General features: G+C 46.2%; 1 protein-coding gene across 2 annotated transcripts in view; it reads right to left on the bottom strand.

The window, feature by feature from the left end:
• Positions 1-6,312, bottom strand: part of Rell1 (RELT like 1) — a 93,987-nt gene extending 87,675 nt beyond the window's left edge. For both annotated transcript variants that reach the window (XM_045130289.1, XM_004656111.2), the window contains exon 1: positions 6,132-6,312. In XM_045130289.1, the coding sequence (XP_044986224.1) occupies positions 6,132-6,222 (91 nt within the window). In that variant the 5' untranslated portion in view covers positions 6,223-6,312. The remainder of the gene's footprint in view (positions 1-6,131) is intronic.
• Positions 6,313-20,394: the final 14,082 nt, after the last annotated feature.

Genomic DNA, 20,394 nt, shown 5'->3' with positions numbered 1-20,394 from the left:
CTTGTTATTTTGAAAGTCTCTGTAGGATTTTTACAGTTTCATAGGATATATTTGATACTGCGTGGGATATTTGTGCTTGGCTCCTAATAGACATGCACAGATGCATCAGGGAAGAAGAGACCCAGGACCGTGATTCCTTCCCTGAACGAAAACCTGAAGACAGATGAGCTTCGAAATTCAGACTGATTCTAGAAAGGTAACGCTGTGTATTAATGCTCACAGAGTCAGAAACTAAGTGTGTGGGGGTGGGGCGATAGCTCCACGGATTAAGTGCTTGGCAAGCAAGCATAAGGACTGGAGTTTCTATCTCAGCAACCAAGTAAATGCTAGAGGTGATGGGTGTGGTGGCTGGCCTGGAAGCCCAGCATCCTAGAGACAGAGACAAGGAATCCTGGGGTGAGCTAGCCCAACACAGGCTGGCCAAACTAGAGAGCCCTGGGTTCCAACGAGAGATCCTGCCTCGGTACATCAGGTGAAAAGCAATGGAGGAAGATACCTGGAGTCAACCTCTCTGGCTCCACACGCACACACATGGAAAGAAAAGAAAGAATCCAGACATGTTCATCACTGCAACAAAAGGGAAGAAAGGTATACTCAGATCTGTCACGGGGGCACATTGTGTGTTATCACAAGCAGAATATACACACCAAAAGTCTATGGAAACAGAAAAAAAAAAAAAAGTTTTCAGAGCTTTTTGCATTTGAGAACTGTCCAGAAAGGATTGCAGCAATGTACAAACAGCTCCAATGCTAGGAAAACGCTCAACTTGCTAGTAACCAATGAGTACTACCAATGAAAACAAGGTACCAATACTTACCTAACAAATTCCCAAGTATTTTTTTTTACATTTTTGTTTGTTTTACAGAAAAAAAAAATGCCAAGGGTGTAAAAAGTGAGTCCTCTAGAGCTTAAATCACTGTTGTGAGAGTATAAACTGAGAACCTTTCAGATCAACACTGGAGTCATTAATGGCCTAAAAATGTGAATACCATTGACCATTGTTTTTTCAGGACCCTAGTTTCTGTGGAAGTCATCAAATATTTAGACAAAGCATAAAGACAAAGGTGTTCACTGAAACAATGGGTTTGAATCTCATTTTGAAACAATCAGTAATAACCAAAACCTCCTGAAAGGGGACACATGGGAGAGGTGAGAATACAGCGACACCACATCGTGGAACATCACAGGTTTTTTTCTTTTGTGTGTACAGGAAATGGATCAACCTTTCCACACAGCCTGAGGTGGAAAGGGCAGGATACAATAAAACTGTATTACATTATGGTCCTATCCAAGTACAACACGTGAGTAGGCAAGATCACAATGACGCAGTAACAGTCTCCTGATGAGGGGCTGGGGGGGAATAAAGGGAATCTCTGCTCTCCTTTCCATACAAATTTTAAACCTTTGGGAGGGATTCTCCAGAAGCATCTAGAGCACTACAGAGCAGGACTTCACAGGCCTCCTGGTCAATGGTGGCAGCAGGCACAGGAATCAAGGTGTCACCCAGGCTGTCAGGAAATTACAAGAAACCTATCACTGCAAAGCGATCACCAGCTCACAGAAGATTGTATTATCTACGTGAGCAACTCTTATTAACTGACAATATAATATGAATCAAACTTAAGGGGGCAATTTGGGGAAAACATACAGAGGAAGGGAGGAAGACAGGAAAGGAAGGGAGAGAGGGAGGCAGCCAGCCAGGTGTGGTGACACATGCCTTAACCCCAGAACTTGGGAGGCTGAAGTAGGAAGATAGCTATGATCTTGAGCTAGAGTGAAATCCAGGTCAGCCTGGACTAGAGAGGCAGCCTGGAGCAGGAGAGGGGAAGGGGGAGCTCCATGGGCTAAGACACGGCACCTCGTCTTCTGCCAGGTCCCTGCAGAGACAACCACTCATCTGAGCCTCACCAGCAGATAAAGGCAGGGCCTGGCACAATGCCACAGAACAGATGAGAGAATGCAGACAAAGAACCCAACTGTGCAAGCGGCAGGTCCTCTCGGTTGACAGGCAACTTCAAGTCCAGAACTCTGACCAAAAGCATAGTCTTTCCACCATCACGTGCCATGACCCTATGAGTTGGTGACTCTTTATGACTCTTGTAGAATAAAACGAATTTAGCCAGGCGTGGTGGCGCACACCTTTAATCCCAGCACTCGGGAAGCAGAGGTAGGAGGATCGCTGTGAGTTTGAGGCCACCCTGAGACTCCATAGTGAATTCCAGGTCAGCCTGGGGCTGTAGTGTGAGACCCTACCTTGAAAAAAAAAAATAAAAGAATTTTCTTACCCAAGAGAAAAAAGTAGTATTTATTAATAATCAAAATGGTTCTAAAAAGGAACATACTTGAGGGAAGGGCAAAGCCCAGGTGACACATCAACTTAACTTCTTACAGAGTCACCATTTCCTTATCCATAAACACCGGAGTACAATTATATAGCTTATAGGGTATGGTCAGAATGAAATGAACTACATACCTACACCATTACTGCCGCAAAACAGGTAACAATAAGCACTGAATTCCTCCTTCCAAAAAGAATAAAATTGCCGAAAAGGTGGCAGGAAGAACGTAAGAGCCAAAGGAAGAGTATGACTCCTTTCAACGCAACTGTCCAGACAGAAACTGGTCTTGGTATCCACGACCTTGCAGTGCCAGCAATACCTTCACAAGCCCCTCATAACAGGAGGAAAACATGATGGCATCAAAATGAAAGAGACACTAGTGGAGAAGGGGAGGGGATATGATGGAGAGCAGAGTTGTGAGGGGGAGGAAATTACCATGACTCATTGTCTGTTAAGTATTGAAGTTGTCAATAAAAAAAAAGAATAAAGCATCCACAATGTGCTAATTCCAAATTCCAATTTGAGTCCTTGAATGATCTGCCATATTCTTTATACACTTGCTTTCAGCAACCCAGAAAATCTTTATTAATTCCTGAATTACAAACTCAAAGATTACTGGGTAGCATGAAACAGAACAGTGTAAACCAAGAGCAATTAATCATCCTTTGGTGTTTTGTTCTGGGGTGTGTGTGTGTGTGTGTGTGTGTGTGTGTGTGTGTGGTGAGTTTTGGCTAAGAATAAAACCTAAAACTTTTGAACATGTTAGGATGGTGTTATAATACCAAGCTATAGCCAAAGCCCAAATTATTCTTTCTGCCAGTGTTAAGTAACTAGTTTCAATGGCCCAACATGCAGTAAGACTTCAACCTCACAGGCAACTCATACTTTAAAAAGTAACAATGAAATTTTGTTGTTGTTTTGTTTTGAGGTAGGGTCTTACTCTAGCTCAGGCTCACCTGGAATTCACTATGTAGTCTCAGGCTGGCCTCAAACTCATGGCGATCCTCCTACCTCTACCTCCTGAGTGCTGGGATTAAAGGCGTGTGCCACCACGCCCAGCTAGAGCCCAGAATTTAATAAAGCTTATCGTCAGCATCTAAATAAGGAGCTGGAGGCGGGCTTGAAGCCCACAAACCCCAAAGATTATGCACTTCTCACCTCCACAGCCCCTGGGCTGGATCCACTGTCCGCTAGGAAAACTAAAAAACTAGTAAGCCCAAAGGTTGAGTAATCAGAGCACTACAGGACATAAATATGGCAAGAACTGGTAAAGCACCCCTTCTGGCTCTATGGCATACAGTTTTAAATGTTCCTGCTTAGATACCAGTCTACACAAAAAAAAGCCAGTGCCCCACAATGTCCGACTCACATTCCCCAATGAGGAGGGTCCCTGAGGAGGGGGGAAGGCAGGGAGGAGGCTAATGATGGTCCCAACTTCACTGTAGACACTGCGTACAAAACAAATAAATAAAAAACAAATTGAAAAGAGCCACCCACCTGTCCTTGTCTCTACTTCACAACTTCATACAACCAATGGTCACAATAGGTTGGTACCTTAAAACTATCTCCAAAATCCCACCAAGATTGCTGAAGTTTATTTATGCTCTTTTTGAAAAGCAGCGGGGTACAGTGGAAAGAAAATGAAGATGGCTGGATTATCCCAAAGACAGACAGACACACAAACACACACACACACACACACACACACCTACGACTGCTTGCTTCTTTCTGCTTCTCTGATCTAATGTGGACTGATACAACACCTGTGTGATATCAGGCCTCCATTGTCCCACTGACAATAAATACCTCATAGGGTTATGACAAATAAGTCTAAACATGCACGTAAGTGCCCAACCAAAACACACAGCAGGCTTCCGATATGAGTGAAGTCTTATCACTTTCTTCCCATTTCCCGGACTTTGATGCCAAGATCAGAGTCGCTTCTCTTGATGCAGGGCTTCAGCACACACTGGCAAAGTTGTCCCTTCTATCCTCTTTCAGATGCTTCATTCTTCTTAAGCACTACCCTTCATTCAAAAAAGTTATTGAAAAGAGCTTTCTTCAGTCACGTTGTGGGCCTGAGACCCGGATGTTGCTTAGGAGCCCGTTAAACACAAACCTCCTCTGGGGTTGGATTTCTTCCACTGATTACATGCATGCTCACATGCTGAATTTTCAGCACAGTGACTTCCAGTTTTAAGCTCTTTTCCAAATTCTGCAACAAGTGATTCTATCCCTGTAAGTGCCCTTGTGATGGCTTCAAACGTAGTTTGAACATAATTATGTATTTATATGTCCAGGCAAAGAAATATAGGATGAACATCAAAATTTCCCACCCAGTAAAATACATCACCAGCTGTCACTTCCCCAGGGTGAGAGCTGAAGGAAATATGGATCTGCTAATAAGACTCAAGAGACACGTTATCCATTCTGTTACCTTCCCAGCCTGTTCTGGAGCCTATGAAAAAAAAAAAAAAAAAAAATGAAGCCCAAGTGATAAACCAGTTTAACATCTGTAAGTGACTGGAATGTTCCCAAGAGAGAGGCGAGCAGCACATGTATTTTACAGAAGAGATAGATAGTCGCTGTGGGAAGCTTTCCAGTAGCTTATTATTTGGGCCTGAAGGGAAGCCACCCCTGAAGGCCAGCTTGGAAGAGCCTGCTGACGTAAGAAGCAGCCTGTGGTAACCCCAAATGGCCAAAGAGGGTTAAGTCTATTTAAAAAAAAAAAAAAAAAAAACTACTGCTGTGAGGTGGCAATTAAGGGAGGAGGGGGCGATGATCAGGAATCCCTGGTGCGTGTACTTCCATCAGCAGGAGTGTGAGACAGGGCTTCCTTAAAAGTTACACCTCCTAGCTGGGCATGGTGGCACACGCCTAATATCCCAGCACCAGGGAGGCACAGGTAGGAGGATCACCGTGAGTTCGAAGCCACCCTGAGAGAACACATAGTGCACTCCAGGCAAACCTGGGCTAGAGTGAGACCCTACCTCGAAAAAAAAGAAAGAAAGAAAGAAAGAAAGAAAGAAAGAAAGAAAGAAAGAAAGAAAGAAAGAAAGGAAGAAAGAAAAAGTCACACCTCCTCTTGAGAGAGTTCTCTGAGACACTACAGAGGACAACAGCTGATACGTCCACTGGTGGCTTCCACCCTGACCACAGAAGGTCCCTTGGGTGATGACAGGAATTGATACACACACAGGACAAAACAATGTAAGTTTACAAATGCACCTTCTTCCTCCCCCCCCCCCAGCCTCATCGACCCAAGTTTTATGAGCAGAGATGTAGAAGTCTCTGACTTATTACAAGAATCCATCGACCACTTGAAAGACACTGGAACACTTCAAGGTTTTAAGACTTGTTCTAAAAGATAAAAAGGAAGGAGGTGGCGACAGAGCACCCTGTCCCCGGTCGTCACGTTCTTCCCCTCAAGAGGCCTTTGAGGACCAGGGTGGCAGAAAACGGGTCCGCGGGGATCTCGGGGCGCGCGGCTGGGTGAGAAAGCGGCGCCCCGAGGGAGGCGACACCAAGCGGGTCCCGTCACCCAGAAGAGCTGCTCGGGGCCATTCAGTCCTCCGCAGGGGCCGGGGATGGGAAGGCGGGCGGACGGGCGGGCGCGCAGGGAGGGACGGGGCCGTGGCCACCCGCCCGCCCGCCCGCCCGGGGCCGCCCGGCGACAGCCCGCGGGGCAGCTGCGCGCGCGGGATGCGGACGGCTCGGGGCGCCGCGGAGCTTCCTTCCGCGAGCCCGGGACCCTGCCTGCCCCGACCCGGTGGCGGGGAGGACACCACTCACCCGGGGCCACCAGCGGCGAACTCACGGCGCCTCCAACGAAGACGGCAGCGGCGGCGAGGACGGCGGCCCCCGGGAGCCCCCGCGGAGACATCGCCGCGTCCCCTCCGCCGTCCTCCCCCAGGGCGCCGCGTCCCGCCTGGCGATGCAACTCCGCAGCAGCCGCCCCGCCTGCTAGTAGAGTGGCTGGCGGGCGGGAGTTGTGGGCTGGTGGGGAGTGGAGGGGGGTGATCGGCCCCGGGTACACCGAGCCCCTCCCCGCCGAGGCCACGCCCACCTCCTCTCGGCCCCGCCCCGCCGCGCCCCGGACCTCGCCTGCCTGGCCCCGCCCACGAGCCAGGCCACGCCCCCAGCTCTGGCCACGCCTCCCCGCGCTCCAGCTGTCACTCCAAACCCAGCGCCGGCGTCAGCCGCGCCGAGGAGCCCGTGGCCCCGCCCCAGGACACGCCCCCCGCATCCAGGCCACGCCCCTTCTCCCGGGGACCTGTTTCCTTTCCAATCCCCGCCTCGCCTCGACCGCTCGGTCTGCGCGGGAGCCTCGGGCGGAGGCAGGTCTGTCGCCGCTCCCGCTCCTGGCACCCGAACGGGGATGGGAGGAGGAAGAAGGGAGGCCCGGCCCGACGGACACCCGCTGACCGGGCCAGCACTGGGGGTGGACGCGATCCTTTTCCACCGCTGGCATCTGGATCCAGCTAGCTTTCGTTCATTCCCCCGCGGCTATTAGTCTAGGAAGAAATGCTACTTCCGGTTTATTTCCAAATGAATGACTTGAATTGTTCTATTAAGCTACTCCTATTGAGGGACACACCTCCACGCAGTTCCAGGAATAACTGACTGGTTCCCCGGGTTGGGTTTTCTTTTCCTCGTGTGCCCTCGAAGTCGCTCTTAAGGGAATAGTCTCATCCTTGTGGCCTCACACCGGCCACGGCAGGTGGGTGTTATCCTCATGTCACAGGCCAGGAAGTTGAACCCATGACGTCCGGGCCACCTGCTCGTAGTAATTTTCTCCTAGCCACGGTGTTTGCTCACCGAGGTGACTTTGACAGCTGGCTCAAGGACAGCCCCACTAAGGGATCACATGTGTTACACCCAAGCATTGGTGAAACGTCAGTCACTTTCTCTGAGGAGCTGCCTCTGTACCGACCCTTGGTTATGTAACTTCTGCAACTGGGCTGCAGGGCCAAGAGGCCTATGCTTGACAGAGATGTACCAGGTCCCTAAAGCAATACGCAAAGACCAGCCAGCCAGAAAGGGCTGAATGGAGACTGTAGATCTAAAGCATCTTCTGCCACTACAAACGAACGCCAGACACATGCGCCACTTTGCTCATCTGGCTTGCATGGTCCTAGGGAATTGAACTGGGGTCCTTTGGCTTTGTAGGTAAGCGCCTTAACCACAAAACCATCTCTCCATCTGCACTGTTATATTTATTTATTTATTTTAATAGTTTTTATTTATTTCACAGAGAAAGAGGGAGTGAGAGATTGGGCACGCCAGGACCTCCAGACCCTGCACACGAACTCCAGACGCATATGCCCCCTTATGCATCTGGCTAACATGGGTCCTGGGGAATTGAACCTGGGACATTTGGCTTTGTAGGCAAAAGCCTTAACTGCTAAGCCATCTCTTCAGCCCTTTTTGTTTATTTTTACTTTTTTTTTTTTTGATTTTTCGAGGTAGGGTTTTGCTCTAGCCCACACTGACCTGGAATTCACTCTGTAGTCTCAGGATGGCCTTGAACTCATAGCAATCCTCCTACCTCTGCCTCCCAACTGCTGGGATTAAAGGTGTACACCACCATGCCAGGCTCCCACTGTTTTATTTTAAATGTAAGAACTCCACTGTAGTAGAACTTCTATATTATGAAAGGGCTGCTATCTAATGACTTAAAGATGCCATTACATGGTTCTTTTTTTTTAATGAAGCTAGAATATTTTTGTAAGAATAATCAGTTATTCATCCCATAGACATGGCCTGATCCTGTGGTGAGCACTTTTTTCTGTCTTTTCAACTCCTCCCAACAGTGTTTGAAATGAGCAAGTATCTTCAGATGCTCACTTTGAAGCCTCTGAGACTATGTGAAGGAGGACTGGCATTTACCTGAGTGACACAACCCAGGCTATGCTTGTCCCCACCTGGCCTTGCAAACTTCACCCACAAATGCAGGACACTGGACACTCAGCTTTTCCTTCCTAATACAAAGTCTTGAGCATTTTTTTTTTTTTTGAGGTAGGATCTCACTCTAACCCAGGCTGACCTAGAATTCACTATGTAGTCTCAGTTTGGCCCCAAACTCACCATGATCCTCCTACCTCAGCCTCCCAAATACTGGGATTAAAGGTGTGCACCACCATGCTCAGCTCAAAGTCTTGAACTTTTAATCCATCAGCATATGTTTAACTGAAGCTTTTTGTACTTTTCTTCCATAACTACTTACATGTTTTATTTTTTTCTTCAAAAAAAAAAAATAGGGGCTGGAGAGATGGCTTAGCGGTAAAGCGCTTGCCTGTGAAGCCTAAGGACCCCGGTTCGAGGCTCGGTTCCCCAGGTCCCACGTTAGCCAGATGCACAAGGGGGCGCACGCGTCTGGAGTTCGTTTGCAGAGGCTGGAAGCCCTGGCGTGCCCATTCCCTCTCTCTCCCTCTATCTGTCTTTCTCTCTGTGTCTGTCGCTCTCAAATAAATAAATAAAAATTAAAAATAAATAAATAAATAAATAAAGTAATCCAGGCATGGTGGTGCATGCTTTTAATCCCAGCACTCGGGAGGCAGAGGTAGGAGGGTTGCTATGAGTGCAAGGCAACCCTGAGACTATATTGTGAATTCCAGATCAGCCTGGGATAGAATGAGACCCTACCTTGAAAAAAAAAAATGAGTAGGAAAATGTGCTTGAAGGGGAGGGCAGGTAAACACCCAGAAAGTGTGCTTCCCAGTGACAGCTATTCTAATTCTTGGTTACAGAATATGTTCTATTTTACAGATGGCAGAGAAAATGGAAGAGAGCCACGATTCATCCATAAAACAAGACGATATCTGACTGTCCACCATGAGACTTCCCACCTCTACTACATCTGCCAGGGCCCAAAGGAAATTGTTGAGGAAGAGGTGACATGAATACTGCTCTTATAGGTAGCCTGACAACTAGCTCAAGGGTGATGGTGACAGACACAGTGATCAATCAAAACCTATCAAATAGAAATCCAGAGGCTACAGAGAACTCAACACTAAATCAGACTGCCAACAGACCTGCCTGGCTCAGGGAACATTGGGGAAGAAGGGGTAGAAAAATTGTAAGAGCCATAGAGAGGTAGGAATACCCTGAGACACAGTTCCCCCTGCTACCCCATAAGGACTAACTGGGGCCTTCATGCCCCATAGTGGATGCCATGACACCATGGGGGAGGGCCCCCAGGGTGGTGGGGGCCAAGGTGAGGAACAGTATAGCTTGTTATATATAAAATAAAATATAAAAACTAAGTGTGGGAATGGATTAAAAATCAGAGTGCGTTGGGTGGAACTGACAGGCTTATACAACATGCTGTCCTTTCTGGATTTTGTTGATTTTTTTTTTTCCAGCTTCTCTTAGAAATTTTGTTAATCATTGCCCTTGGTGGAAACCTTTCCTGTTTTCCTCTCTACTGCTAAAGTGCTTATTTTCATCACCATCATTTAAATGCATATGACTCCAGGAACCGGTATTTACTCCAGTTGCCACTGAACATACTTCTGCAAAAGGTCTCTAGAATCTCTTCTGTGACTTATTGTAGTCATCTGTCCTTTTGAACAATTATATCTCTAGATGGGAAGCTCACAATGTGTGTGTGTGCAGGGCAATACAATCATATCATTCATTCCATATATATGTGTCTGGAAGAAAAGAAAATAGTGTTTTACAAAATCTAGGTGTTTCGACCTGACAACAAATACTCACTAGGCTGAGAGTAGAAGGCTAACTGAGAGAATTACTGCAAGTTCAACTAAGGATCCTAGCTCTGCTTATAGAAACTTCTACACTTAGCTGGAAGAAAGAAAAACAACTGAATGGCAAAATGGAAATGGTCAAAGGCCCTGGTCAAGGGTCAGAGCAGTGATCCTGGACGTCACAGTTTTCCTTGGACTGGTCTTGCTCTACAACTGAAGGGGCTGGAGGAAAGTTTCTAAAGGTTCCCACACAGCTGTGAGTGGACACTGTAATGAGTAGCCAAGTGACAGGGTGTGGGAGACAGGCTAGACTGCAGGATTCTCGGCACAAGGGACCTCGTGCACACTGGCTGACTTGGTGGGGAGAGTCGTGTGCTCACTGCAGGGTGTGTGACTGTGCCCTTGGCTTTTATTGAACGAATGCCAATAACTTTCATCCCAGCTGTGATACTCAAGAATGTCTCTGAATATGACCGGACAGCTTCTGAGCAGTAGAATTACTCTCAACTGAGATTCACTGGCCTACAGAAATTTTGAGAAGAGCAGGTCTGTCGTTGGAGGCTCTAAGAAAACTCCACAGAGAAGCTGTAACTTGAGCAGAATCTTGAAGGAAGTACAGGGCTGGGAATGATGGAGAGAAGAGGAGGGTGTATGAGGGATGTACAGTATCATCATTTGCAAGGTGTAGGGTGACAGTGAGGCAGATACTTGCAGGAGAGGGAGAAGAACACAGACAGCGATAATTGAGTTGAAACTAAACAGAATAGTTGATGAAAGGGCAGCAGAGAGTTGCCAAATGCATCACAGTTCTAACTTGGGACCTGGAGAGATAGCTCAGCAGTTAAGGTGCTTGCCTGAAAAGCCTAATGAGCCGGGTTCAATTCCCCAGTACCCACGTAAAGCCAGATGCACAAAGTGGCACATATATCTGGAGTTCATTTGCAGTGACTAGAAGCCCTGAGGTGCCCATTCTCATTTTCTCGCTCTTTCTGTCTCTTTATCTTTCTCACTCTCACCCTCTCCTTGGAAATACATAATTTTTTAAATTATCATATATAATAAATGACTCACCAAAGTAGATTTGGGAGAGGAATTCTTATTGTTGAGTTACATATTTTCCATCATAAATCAAGAGGCCTTGTATAGAGAAATCCCCAATGGGCAACATGTTCCATAGAAGCCAGAGGCATCTGATCATTAGCACAGATAACCCTAATCTCTGTACCTTTCACTGGATCACGACACAATATTCGTTTTATGGGCACACAGTCTCCTGAACATTGCAAGTCAGTGTCTCAGACCATGGGCTATCCAGATCCCGCAAATCATGGAGATATAACATTGGTGTGGGCATTCTCAGCAAAGAGCAGGAGAGAATTATGGTGCAGAACCATAGGGACTGAGCCAGGAAGACCCACAAGTCAGTGGCTTAGACCTGTCCAGAGCCTGCAAATCAGGGAGCTAGAACATTACTTGTGAGCCATTCTCAGCAAAGAGCTGGAGAGAATTACGGCACAGAACCACGGTGTCCTGGGCCAGGAAGACCCACAGATACACCTCTCAGAAGATGCACTCACTAAGATGCAAGTTTCCATACACCTCCTCTGGATTACAGTCGGTGGAGACATCGTTAGACAGTAAATGCGGTACAGTGGAAGTGGAAAATATTCACAGACATCATCAGGGCCTCAAGTTCAACCAAGGAACCTGTTGTTCTTTCCCACCTACCCCTGCACAGCATAACCATGGCCTCCACAAGTTGTCTCCGGACTGGGTTCCCTTGACTCGGGATAACATGGGACCACACGGTCAGAAATGCTGCGTGTAGGTAGTCACCCTAGCCAGGGATGTCGAACAGGATCCTTCTACCACAAGGTAGATTCTATATAGGAGCTGGGGACAAGGCTCAGCTGGTAATGAAGGACCCAGAAACTGAATGATGCCATGCCAGGCTTCAGTAGAGTGCTGTCCTGGTTAGACCTAAGTTACAAGTTTCAGCTCAGACAAAGGAACAAAGGGGCAGCTGCCCTGCCCCCTGCCCAGGACACCTGAGACTTGCTGAAGACTTGTCCCTCCTATCTCCCTGTCTCAGCCAATCGAAATCCATACAAATGTTATTGCTGCTTGTTGCTTAGTTACCTAGCTCCCGCCTACCAACTTTGCCCGCCAAAATCCTAAGCCAATCAGAAGAGCACAAGTGCAGTTACTGTTTAAATCAACCAATCATGTACCCATCCCCTTCTATGTTCAAATCCCTATAAAAACCCTGCCCGCCCACTACTCAGGCCTCTTGTAGGGATCCACTGCATTGGTGAAGTCAAGAGACCAAGCTTAAGCCCAAAAATAAAGCTCCTTGCCCTTGCATACGTGTTTGGTTCTCCTTGGTGTTCACTGGGGGTGATGAGAACTAGGCATAACAGTAAGAGCTCCTGCTGTGCGAGCCAGAGGACCTGAGTTCGATACCCAGCACCCACATAAAAAGCTGGGCATGGCCACAGGTGACTGTAACCCCGGCAGTAAGATGGGCAGAGACAGAAGGATCACTGGGGCTGGCTGGTCAGCCAGTCTAACTGAAAAACAGGAAGTTCCAGTTTCACTGAGAGGCTCTGTCTCAGGGAAATAAGGCAAAAGGGTAGTGGAGGAGGACAGCTGACCTCTCCCTCTGTCCTTCACAAGCCTGTGGGCATATGCATCTAGTTACACCAAACACACCAAAATAAATATTTCTCTTTAAAAAAAAAAAAAAGAATAGTTTCAATGTAGGGATAAATTATGGAATAGTGTTTACTATCCCTGATGCATAGCATACATGCATACAGGCATTATGGTAGTCTGAATGTGAATGTATGTCCCCCATAGCCTGAGGTATTTTTTTTTTATTTTTTATTAGCATAGCCTGAGGTATTTTTTTTTAATATTTATTTATTTATTTGAGAGAGACAGACACAGAGAGAAAGACAGATAGAGGGAGAGATAGAGAATGGGCGCGCCAGGGCTTCCAGCCTCTGCAAACGAACTCCAGATGCGTGCGCCCCCTTGTGCATCTGGCTAACGTGGGACCTGGGGAACTGAGCCTCGAACCGGGGTCTGTAGGCTTCACAGGCAAGCGCTTAACCGCTAAGCCATCTCTCCAGCCCCTGAGGTATTTTTGATTAAACTTACACCTTAAGTCTGCAGTAGCCTGCTGGAGAGTGTCACTGGGGGTGGATCCAGAGTTCAGCGCTTCGGTGTGTTCAGAGCCAGTTTGAGCTATGGCTGTTGTGTTTGCTGGCTGTTTGGTTTTCTTTGTGCTCTGCATCTGTGGAAGTGAGCCAGCTTCTTCATACCACTGGAGGTGTGTCCCCTGGATTCTGTAACCCTGAAATAAACCCTTTCCTCCCATAAGCTGTTCTGGTCGGATGTTTGTCCAGCGGTGAGAAGATAACAGCAACAGGCACGATTGTGCCTTATGTCAGCCATGTTCTGAGCATCCTGAGGTTACCTGTCCTGATGATAGAGGCCTGACTCTGCCCCAGGTGGCAGGGTGGAAAGGGCACACAGAGTTCAGGCTGCTGACCCTTAGGAGACACCCAGGCGTAGGTGAAGGGGTGAGGGTGCGCACAAGGATGCTTCCCACGAGGACCCTGGAAATCCTGCCTCCTCCAACAACTAGGGCAGATCTGCCCAGACTAAGCAATAGTACTCTATAGCTGGTGGCAAGGGCATTTGTCTGGCTAATTATAGGAGCAGCTGAGAGCCCTAAAGGTTTGAACAGTTACTGCGGGGAAGGAGGGGGCGCTGCCCTGTGTGCACGTGTCACTGAGTGGACAGCTGGGCTGCAGCCATGATGTTTCATGGGCCAGTCTGCGCTGTTGTGTGATGCTCTGTGCCGTGCAGAACAGGCCAAAGGCATGCGGTGCAGAAGACAGCTTAGGAGTTAGAGGGGGTTTCTTGCAAGGCGTCCATTATTTGGAAGGCTTTTAATGGGAGTTCTTTTACAAGCTAAGGGGCTCGGGTGACACGCTTCAGGGCGCACAAGGTCAGTGCTGCTGAGAGAATCCGGAATGTCTGGCCGTAGATGAGGCATGAGGTCAGGCTGGTGAGCTGGAGGAACTAAGAGGTCAGAGGATGGGTGCTGCCAATGTCTTTGGATTGCCGTGAATCCCATATGGGCCATTCTGTTGCCAAGGCTATGGTTAGTAACATGAATTCCTCTTGTCTTCTTGGCATTGCCAGCTAGTCTCTTAGTGCCCACTACTAGTACTAATACAAGTTCTGTCCCTTTGGGCTGACAGGGGATGATCTTCTCATCCCACCTGGGTTCCATGTGAACCACCTCCCCTCCCCCATACCTCACCTCCATGATGTGATACCTAGGAGGAAAGCAGGGGAATTCTTTGACTATTAAGACAAGAAGAGGAAAATGTAAAAAAAAAAAAGAAGAGGAAAATGTGAAAGTTACAAAGATTACAGAACCTGACAAAGGGTATAGGCTAAGGCAGACTATACTTACGTGAATTTGATGTGCTAATGCTATGTTGTTTATTTTTTTTTTCATTCATTTAGTGTTTCAGGGTAGGGTCTCACTCAAAAAACAGGGCTGGAGAGATGGTTTAGGGGTTAAGGCACTTTTCTGTAAAGCCAAAAGACCCAGGTTTGATTCCCCAGTACACACATAAAACCAGATGCACAAGGTAGCACATGCATCTGGAGTTTGTTTGCAGTAGCTTGGACGTCCTGGAGCACCCACTCTCTCTCTGTCTCTCTCTCTCTCTCTCTGATAAATAAATAAAAAAAATTGTAAAAAGATGTTGAAAGCCTACCTACATAAGAAAGTGACCTTATCTGAAAATAAAGACATTGCTGATATGACTCATGACGGTGAATCCACTAGGAGTGGTATAGAACTTTAAGCCACTGTCACTAGTGTCCTTACAAAAAAAGACACCGAGGGCTGGAGAGATGGGTTAGCAGTTAAGGCACTTGCCTGTAAAGCCAAAGGACCTAGGTTCGATTCCCCAGGACCCACATAAGCCAGATGCACAAGGTGGTACATGCATCTGGAGTTCATTTGCAGTGGAAAAACTGGCCATGGTGGAGCGCACTTGTCAACCCCAGTGCTGGGGTTTACCGGCCAGCCAGTGGTGAGTCCCAGGTTAGAGAAATCCTGTCTTAGGAAAGGTGGATGGTGCTGGGTGTGGTGACACATGCCTTTAACCCCAGCACTCAGAGGCAGAGATAGGAGGATTATTGCGAGTTTGAGGCCATCCTGGGAGGTCAGAGTGAATTCCAGATCAGTTTGAGCTAGAGTGAAACCCTACCTCAAAAAAAAAAAGTGAAGCCAGGCGTGGTGGCTCACACCTTTAATCCCAGCACTCAGGACACTGTGGTAGGGTGCTGTGAGTCCAAGGTCACCCCAAGACTACATAGTGAATTCCTGGTCAGCCTGGGCTAGAGCAAGACTCTACCTCAACAAGACCAATGAAAATAAGCCAAAAAATTATAATTCAGCCATAATTGCTACCCCCTTTGTGTAGACATTCGTAGAAGCAATGTATACATTGCATCTAAAACAACCATCCAGTCCCCTCTCCCCACCACAAAGCTGCCAAGTACTTAGGAAAGGTCTCAGGAACGGACTTCTCCAGTGGCATTTCAGTCTACTGTTCTTCTTCCTCTTGGCCAGTGAACTCTTGACTTCAGCCAGTCCTTCAAGACGAGACAGGAAGTAGAATACACTGCACTGTTTGCAAATGTCAGTTCTGAGCATAGAGCTTTGTGAGGGAAATCAGAGCTAATCTTCTCATTATGTTTCCGACTCAGAGATTATGCTAAGGATCATTAGAGAAAAAGGCACCATTCATTTGTTCTTGTTATTAATGTTTGCGTTAGCATGCGAGACCATGGCTTTCAGGAAGACATTTTCATGTGTCATTACACTGTGTTCTATTTACTCCCCTTGGTCTTGACATAATGGTCTTGGTTTATTATGTCATTTAAATTTTACAGGGGTAAGATAGAACTGTTGAATTTATTCACACCACAAAGAAGGACAAAGATACTGGTTATCACATTCACAGAGAATATAACTGTTTGACACCAGGAATGTAAGGATAGATAAAGTCAGCGTCAGCGTGTATAATTGATCTCCCTCCCTTTCTTCTTTCCTCCCTCTCTCCCTCCCTTCCTCCCTTCCCTACTTCCTTCATTCCTTTCTTTCTGAGGTTGGGTTTCACTCTAGTTCAGGCTTACCTAGAACTTACTCTGTAGCAGTCCCTCTACCTCAGTTTCCCAAGTACTGGGATGAAAGGTGTGCATCACCACAGCTGGCTTCTTTTTTGGTTTTTCAGGCTAGGGTCTCGCTCTAGCCCAGGCTGACCTGGAATTCACTACATAGGCTCAGGGTGGCCTTGAACTCATGACAATCCACCTACTTCTGCCTCCCAAGTGCTAGGACTAAAGGTGTGCGCCACGACATCTGGCTGCTGCTGCTTCTCCTCCTCCTTCTTCTTTTTAAAATATTTTATTTATTTATTTATTTGACAGAGAAAGAGTCCAAATTTCTTGGCTTAGATGGTGGCTACTGAGTCCAAATTGACAGGTGTTATAGATGTAAAATACCAGATTTTGAAAGTATAGAATAACAAAAAGAATGTTAAACATAGCCTTGTGTGGTGGCACATGCCTTTAATCCCAGCACTAGGGAGGCAGAGGTAGGAGGATAGCCATGAGTAGTTCAAGGCCATCCTGAGACGACATAGTGAGTTCCAGGTCAGCCTGGACTACAGTGAGACCCTACCTTGAAAAACCAAAAAAAAAAAACCAGAGCGAGATCAGGTGGTACCTTTACACTTTGCTTGGAAACTTCCTCAGGCTCATCGCTTACAAAGTATGATTTTCACCCCACTCAGGAACCAATTCAGACAGTTTTCTAAGAAGGATGACCAATAATAAATGCATGTTGATTGTGGGTTTTTTTTGTTTTTTTTTTTTCCCTGAGGCAGGGTCTTGCTCTAGCCAAGGCTGATTATGTGGACTCTGGGGAACTGAACTCAGGTATTCCAAGAGTTGCACGGCAAGTGCTTTATCCACTGAGCCATCTCGCTAGACCCTCATCATTTCTTTCTAAGGCTTTACCAGAAGCACTTTAAATGCCCATCACATTCTCAAGGAAATCCAGGCCTTTTCTATCAAGCATCTCAAAATTCTTAAGAATTACTGATTACCCAGGGTAATCATTTTTTAAAAATATATTGTTTTAGAAGTACTCTACTTCGCAGTGATCAAAAATTATATTAGTGTCTTAGAGTATGTACAACAAAATAGCACAGATTGGGTGGCTTAAAACAACAGGAAATTCTTCTCTCATTGACTGGAAGGTTGACATTTGAATTCATGGTGTTGGAAGGGTCATGCCTTGGTTGAATCCTTCAGACAGAATCCTTGCCTCTTCCCGCTTTTTTGAACTTAAAAGAGAAAAAAGAGAGAGAGAGAGAATGGGTGCACCAGGGCCTCTAGCAACTGCAAACAAACTCCAGACACATGCGCCCCCTTGTGCATCTGGCTAATGTGGGTCCTGGGGAATCAAGCCTCAAACCGGGGTCCTTAGGTTTCACAGGCAATCCTCCTACCTAGGTCCTGAGGAACCAAACCTGGGTCCTTAGCTTAGTAGTTGAGGCGCTTGCCTGAGAAGCTTCTCTCTCCAGCCTTCTTCCAGCTTTTCATAGCCCTAGGCATTCCTTGGCTTATGGCAGTCCAAGTTCCCTCTCTGCTTGTGTCTGTATGAGATCCTCTGGTGTCTGCTTTTCCTCTTATAAGGACACTAGGTCACATGTGGTAAGTGCCCACCCTACACCAGCATGACCTCATCTTAACTCATTCAACATAGAATGGTTCTATTTCCAAATAACACCACATTCTGAGGTGCTAAAGGCTGTAAGTTCAACTTTTTTTGTTTTTTGAGATAGTGTCTCGCTCTAGCCCAGACTGACCTAGAAATCATTGTGTAGTCCCAGAGTGGCCCCGAACTCATGGCAATCCTCCTATCTCCACCTCGCAAGGGCTGAGATTAAAGGTGTGTGCAAATTCAACTTGTTTTGAGGAACACAATTCAATCCATAACTAGATGGAAGATGATAAATACTACATAGATAGATGTTAGGTAGAAGATAGATAGATAGATCTCCAGACATGTATACTTAAGAGCAAAGCTCAAAGTCAAAAGTGCATGTAGCCAACACCTAGGTCAAGATACAGAATGTAGCCGGGTGTGGTGGTGCACGCCTATAATCCTAGCACTGAGGTAGTAGCTTTGTCATGAGTTCAAGGCCAGCCTGGTAACACAGAATGAGTTCCAGGTCAGCCTAGACTAAAGTGAGACCCTAATTCCAGAACATTATTTCTACTCTAATCCCCAGCAGAATAGCCTGTTACAGTAGTTAAATAAGGCTTCATACTCCATATGCTCACATTTTAACATCTCTGAATTAAGAATATATCTTTCAACCCATATGATCAAAAGGGAAATTATAGTTTAAAGCCAACTTTTCTTTCTTACAGGAACCTCACACGATGGTGCATCTTAAACCTAAGAGTATCTTCAGTTCAATGATATAAACAGTTAACCAATTTACAGATAAGAAAATGGGCTTAAAATATCAGGTAATTTGCCTAAAGTACACAGCTAGCCAATGATGTGTCTAAAACCTAAACGTCTGTCTTACACAGAAACTCAGACTCACTCTCCAAAGAGCACACAGGTACATAGCAAATAGTGCCTGTTTAATTGTTAGTTCCAACAATAGTAATTACCAACTCTTTTGCTAGTAGCTTTCATATATATTACCTAGTGAAATGACACTCATTGCTGGAATTCACATATTGTGCCAGGTGTGGTGGCACATGCCTTTAATTCCTGCACTCAGGAGGCAGAAGTAAGAGGATTATTTATTTATTTCAGAGAGAAATAGGCAGAGAGAGAGAGAGAGAGAGAGAGAGAACAGGCCACCATGAGTTCAAGGCCACTCTGAGAAAACAGAGTGAATTCAGCCTGGGCTAGAGGGAGACTCTATCTCAAGGGAAAAAAAACAAAAAGACTACGCATATTTAGGCTGGCCTTGAATTCATGGCAATCCTTTTACCTCTGCCTCCCCTAGGATTAAAGGCATGCGCCATCCCACCTAAACTGTTTCTTTCTTTTTCTTTCTTTCTTTCTTTTTTTTTTTTTTTTTGTTTTTTGAGGTATGGTCTCTAGCCCAGGCTGACCTGGAATTCACTATGGAGTCTCAGGGTGGCCTCAAACTCATGGCGATCCTCCTACCTCTGCCTCCTGAGTGCTGGGATTAAAGGCGTGTGCCACCACACCCGGATTTCTTTCCTTTTCTTTTTTTTTTTTTTTTAAGATTTATTTTTATTTATTTATTTATGAGAGAGAGGAGGAAAGAATGGCGCTCTAGGGCTTCCTAGCTACTGCAAATGAATTCCAGACACATGCACCACCTTATGCATCTGGCTTATGTGGGACCTGGAGAATCAAACCTAGGTCCTTAGGCTTTGCAAGCAAGCGCCTTAACCTCTAAGCCATCTCTCCAGCCCTGGCTCTTTCTTTTAAAAAAATTTATTTATTTATTTGACAGAGAAAGAGAGGGAGGAGGGAATATAAGCAGGCCAGGGTCTTTAGCCACTGCACACGAACTCCAGATGCATGTGCCACCTTGTGAGTACTGGGGAATCAAACCTGGATCCTTGTGCTTCACAGGCAACCACCTAAATCACTAACCCATCTCTCTAGCCCATCTTTATTTATTTAATGTTGGGTGTTGAATCTAACGCCTTACATCTTTACACAAGGCTCTACTACTGAGCTCCACTTCCAATTCAAGAAACATGCATCTTTATCAAGCTCTTTTTTTGTTTGTTTGTTTGTTTTTTCTTTTCCTTTTTTAAATTTAATTTAATTTAATTTTTTATCTTTTCACAATTTTTATTAACATTTTCCATATAAAAAATACCCCATGGTAATACCCACCCCCCCCCCAGCACTTTCCCCTTTGAAATTCTGTTCTCCATCATATTACCTCCCCAGTAGGGTTTCACTGTAGCCCAGGCTGACCTGGAATTCACTATGTAGACTTAGGGTGGCCTCAAATTCATGGTGATCCTCCTATCTCTGCCTCCCAAGTGTTGGGATTAAAGGTGTGTGCAACCATACCCTGCTAAGCTCTTTTTTCTTGTTTACTTTTATTTTTACTTATGTATGAGAGAGACAGCTGTTTTAACTGCTTTAGGCTGTTAGTAGTGAGTAAATTATCTCCAGTGTAACTTTAAAAATGTCAGATTAGGGATGGAGAGATGGCATAGCAGTTAAA

Source organism: Jaculus jaculus, chromosome 11 (genome assembly GCF_020740685.1).
Source record: "Jaculus jaculus isolate mJacJac1 chromosome 11, mJacJac1.mat.Y.cur, whole genome shotgun sequence".
NCBI lineage: Eukaryota > Metazoa > Chordata > Mammalia > Rodentia > Dipodidae > Jaculus > Jaculus jaculus.
This window is presented reverse-complemented; position numbering and strand designations above follow the sequence as displayed.